At 44.1% G+C, this 5,341-nt stretch overlaps 1 protein-coding gene across 1 annotated transcript; it reads right to left on the bottom strand.

Moving 5' to 3' along the window:
* Window positions 1-2,376: 2,376 nt before the first annotated feature.
* On the bottom strand, window positions 2,377-3,816 carry LOC127090339 (uncharacterized). Its single transcript, XM_051029395.1, has one exon. The coding sequence runs from the start codon at window positions 3,814-3,816 to the stop codon at window positions 2,377-2,379; it is 1,440 nt and encodes a 479-aa protein (XP_050885352.1).
* Window positions 3,817-5,341: the final 1,525 nt, after the last annotated feature.

The raw sequence follows: 5,341 nt of genomic DNA, 5'->3' as shown, positions 1-5,341 counted from the left end.
AAGTGATTTTGTCGAATTTTGGAAGTAACTTCAGCACGTAATCCCGGTATGGAATTAGGTTGGCATGTCTTGTTTCCCAATCACCTCTGATCTGATGTATCACCAGGGAGGAATCCCCGAATACTTCTAGCACCTTGATCTTCAACTCAATAGCCTCTTCCAACCCTAGTATGCAAGCTTCATACTCTGCCATGTTATTTGTGCAGGTAAAACAGAGCTTTGCAGTGAACGGTAGATGGAAATTCTTGGGAGACATCAGCACTGCCCCAATTCCATGGCCTATTGCATTTGAGGCGCCGTCGAACATGAGAGTCCAACCTGCTTTTGGCTCGAGATTCTCCTCTTGTTCGGAGTCTTCAGCATCCTTGACAACCATGATGTCCTCATCTGGGAAGTCAAACTACAAAGGTTGGTAATCCTCTAACGGTTGGTGGGCAAGATGGTCTGCTAGTACGCTTCCTTTGATTTCCTTTTGTGCAACATATTGAATATCGTACTCTGATAACAACATCTTCCATCAGGTAATCCTACCGGTAAGAGCTGGTTTCTCGAATATGTACTTGATGGGATCCATTTTAGATACCAACCAAGTCGTGTGAGTTAGCATGTACTGCCTGAGACGCTTAGCGGCCCATGCGAGTGCACAACAAGTCTTCTCGAGTAAGGAATATCTGGTCTCGCAATCATTAAACTTCTTGCTCAGATAATATATGGCATGCTTTTTTCTACCAGTCTCATCTTGTTGTCCCAATACACAACCCATGGACTCGTCGAGCACTGTTAAGTACATGATGAGGGGTCTCCCTTCTGCAGGGGGCATCAAAATCGGCGACTCTTGTAAGTATTCTTTGATTTTGTCGAAGGCTATTTGGTAGTCATCATTCCATTCCACGCCTTGATTCTTCCTTAGAAGTTTGAATATCGGTTTACACGTGGCAGTAAGATGAGAGATAAACCGGGCGATGTAATTCAGTCTTCCCAAGAAACCACAGACTTCCTTCTCAGTCCTTGGTGCAGGCATGTTCTGAATGGCTCGAACTTTGTCGGGATCTACTTCAATTCCCTTTTGGCTTACAATAAAGCCTAAAAGCTTCCCAGCTTGAACCCCAAATGTGCATTTGTTAGGATTAAGTCTCAACCTAAACTTCCTCAAACGAGCAAACAGTTTCTCCAGATTAGTGATATGTTCCTCTTCTGTCTGGGATTTGGCAATCATGTCGTCAACATACACCTCGATCTCTTTATGAATCATGTCATGAAAGAGAGTCACCATAGCGCGTTGATATGTTGCCCCAGCATTCTTTAATCCAAACGGCATTACCTTGTAACAAAAGGTGCCCCAAAGGGTAATGAACGTGGTCTTCTCCATGTCCTCAAGATCCATTTTAATTTGGTTGTATCCAGAGAAACCATCCATAAAGGAAAATACAGAGAACTGGGTTGTGTTATCTACCAATACATCGATGTGAGGTAATGGGAAATCGTCTTTGGGACTAACTCTATTTAAGTCTCGGTAATCTACGCACATGCGGACCTTCCCATCTTTCTTTGGTACCGGTACAATGTTGGCAACCCATTGTGGGTACTTAGCGACTTCCAGGAAACCAGCGTCAAACTGCTTTCTCACCTCTTCTCTGATCTTGAGAGCCATATCCGGTCGAGTTCTTCTTAGCTTTTGTTTGACGACAGAGCATTCTTCTTTAAGGGGAAGCTTGTGGGTCACGATATCGGTGTCTAATTCGGGCATATCTTGGTATGACCATGCAAACACATCGTTATATTCGTGGAGGAGCTCTATCAATCTAGTCTTCACTGCATCTTGGAGCGCGGCGCCTATCCTTACTTCTCTTTTGTCTTCTTCTGATCCCAGGTTGATAACTTCAACGTCCTCCTAGTGTGGTTGAATGACCTTCTCTTCTTGTCTGAGTAATCTGGCCAACTCTTCAGGGAGTTCGCAATCTTCCCCCACTTCATCTTCAGCTTGGTAGATTGGACAATCAAAGTCATGCCAGACCCTAGCAGTGTCGTTATCAATGGTCTCGGTGGTGTCTCTGCATGTTATGATTTATGCAGTTTATTTAGAAAGTACGTGCATAAAAATTGATGCCATTTTTTTGTAAAAAAATGAAAGGAAAGGAACAAAAATTTGAATGCAAATCTTCATTTATTATTGATATAAAAACTCTTAAAAAAGATAAAGGAGACCCTACAACACGCCACTGTGCCTTGGGCAGAGCACAGGGTTTTGTCTAAAATAATAAAATTACTTTTGAAAAAATTGAGGGACTTCCACAGCCTTCCAGTTTGTCAGTTCTTCATTAGGCGCGGCTTGTCGTATCCAGCTAGACACCCCCTCCTTGTGATCTTCGACATTGATCATTGCCACCTGGTTGCCAAACATGTGGCCAACGTCAGTTCTACAGGAGGGATATGCTCTTTATCATGTTGGTTATCGACTTCAATTGACGACGGGTCATACCCTAACCCAAACTTGTCTCGCTTCTCTCTCACTTCCACCACTTTGCCCCAGTCTTGAGCATTTTCACTTTCAATCACAACCTTAGCTCCTTGCCACGAGGCCATGGACGGTCCTGACTTCAGAGTCTCCAATGTCTGTTGGACAACCATCATATTTACCACTTCCAAGGACTGGAATGGTGTCTCGGTTATCTCGCCATCCACCTTGATATATCGGAAAGATGTTAAGTGGCTAACCAAGATATCCTCCTCCCCTCCAATCACAATCATCTTGTCATTTGTAATGAATTTTAGCTTTTGGTGTAAAGTGGAGGTGACGGCGCCTGCAGAGTGGATCCATGGTCTCCCAAGTAGGCAACTATAACCGGGATGTATGTCCATAACCTGGAATGTGATATTGAAAAAAGTTGGGCCTATTTTGATTGGTAGGTCAACCTCTTCTATCACTGCTCGTCTTGAGCCATCGAATGCTTTTACAATTAGGGTACTGGGCTTCATATTCATCCTCTCCATTGGCAGCTTTATCAAAGTGGTTTTTGGCATGACGTTCAATGAGGAACCTGTGTCTACTAATACCCTTGATAGTATAGTGTCTATGCATTTCAAGGAGATATGTAGGGCCTTGTTATGGTTCTTTCCCTCAACTGGCAGTTCATCATCGTTAAACCCCAAAAAATTTCCAGTGGTTACGCAAGCTATCACATCGTCAAATTGTTCTATCGTTATGTCTTTCGTGATATGTGCTGCGCTTAACACTTTCAATAATGAATTCCTGTGTGCTTCTGAGTTGAGCAACAGAGATAACATGGAGATTTTTGAAGGTGTTTGATTCAATTGGTCCACCACTTTATAATCACTTTTCTTGATTATCCTTAGAAATTCCTTGGCCTCCTCACGAGTGACTGCAGCTTTAGGAGACAAATTCATTTCTTGCATTTCTCGACTAGGGACAGGGATTTGGACAGGAGTAGCAACTTCGTTCCCTTTGGCTTTTGTAGAAGCATCAACGGCCCTTGGCGTGAACACTCGGCCACTACGCGTCATTCCAGCTGGCCCCATAATTGAGGTGACGTTTGGTTCATTGATTACCACGGGTCGGTCTTCCTGCCCTTGCTTAAAAGCTCTGGGTTGATATATCCACGGTACCGCCTTCTCATCTTTATACACGAACGGTGCTGGAAACTCTATCACCAATGGGTTTATAGGGATTTCCACCTTAACCTCATCATACGGGATGTCCACATTAACTTCATCATAAAGGATTTCCAACACGGCTATCTCTTCTTCTCCCTTGTTCTTGACACAACGATTTATCTGTAACTCGCCTTGATCCAGCATTTGTTGTATAAAATTCCTCAACTCTTTATCATTCTTATCATTGACTAGCTCCTCCGGGACTAGACCACTTTTTAGCAGTTGTGCCCCTATTCTGGCGATAGGGGTTTGAATCTCTTCAACCTTAAGAATTAGTTCTCCCTGATCACTCTCCTAAATGGCACTGACGGAAGCATCTCCATGTGTTGGCATGGGATTAGTGTTCACGTTCGAGCGTCTTGGAGTGAAGGTGACAGCCTTTGCTTCAATCAGGTCTTGTACCCTATTCTGAAATGCAAAACAATTCTCCAGGGTATGACCGAGCGCTCCCATGTGAAATTCACAATGGGCGTTAGCATCATATCCTGGTGGATATGGAAAGACAGCCGGTTTTAGCTCCCTCAATGTTAGAAGGCCCTCCTTTTGCAAATATGGGAATATTTGGCTATAAGGTACTGGTAGAGGGTCAAGTTGCCTTCTTGGAGGCCTTGGCCTGAATTGTCTTGGTGGTGCGGTGTTCTGCTGTTGACGAGGTTGTTGATGATGTGTTTGATACATTGGTTGTTGTTGTATGGGTTGTTGATAAGGTATGGGTATCACGGCGGCGACTTGGCCATATGAAGCCTGTTGCTTCCCCTTATAGCCTCTAGATACAACGTTCGTTTCACCTTCCCTTTTCTTCTGGAAGCCTCCAGAATACTTTTTCGGTGCGCTAGGGGTTGCCACGGCTCCTGAAATCTTTCCATCCCTCAACCCTTTTTCTATGCGATCTCCTATTGTGACTAGATGCGCAAAATCGGATGCTGCACTACTCACCAATCTATCAAAGAATGGGTCCTTCAGCGTGTCCACAAATATTCCAGTCATTTCCTTCTCAGACAATGATGGCTCTACCTGAGCAGCCAACTCTCTCCATCGCTGGGCGTATTCTTTAAATGACTCCCTTTCTTTCATTGCCATCCCTTGTAACTGCATTCGGTCAGGCGCCATATCCAAATTATATTTGTACTGACGGAGAAATGCATCAGCCAAATCTTCCCAGTTTTGAATCCGCCCTTGCTCTAAGCTCATGTACCATCTTAGAGACACTCCACTCAAATTGTCTTGGAAACAGTGTATAAGCAGTTTGTCATTTTCGGTATGAGCAGCCATTTTCCTGAAGCACATCACTAGGTGACTTCTTGGGCAAGTATGGCCTTTGTATTTCTCGAAATTAGGAGTTTTAAATTTAGCCGGGATGACCAAATTTGATACTAAACGCATGTTCATGGCAGAGACGCCGAAGATATTATTCCCTTCGATAGCTTTGATCTTCTTTTCCAAGGCGCGAAGCCTATCTGCAGCAGGGTCTGGAAGTATCTTAGACTTCGGTTGATCAGGCACATAGAAAGCTTCATACGGGTCATCTCCCATTTCGGACCCATAATGAGCAGGCGCCTCAGAAGGCTCTGCGTGATCCCCATCTCCTTTGCTTCCTAATGGTATATGAACCAGACTCTTCTTGGCGTGGACGAAGCTCTCGTCTTGGTGGACCAAACTTGATGCGTTA

This window comes from Lathyrus oleraceus, chromosome 1, assembly GCF_024323335.1.
Source record: "Lathyrus oleraceus cultivar Zhongwan6 chromosome 1, CAAS_Psat_ZW6_1.0, whole genome shotgun sequence".
Classification (NCBI taxonomy): domain Eukaryota; kingdom Viridiplantae; phylum Streptophyta; class Magnoliopsida; order Fabales; family Fabaceae; genus Lathyrus; species Lathyrus oleraceus.
The sequence above is the reverse complement of the archived record's forward strand: the minus strand, read 5'-3'. Positions and strand labels throughout refer to the sequence as shown.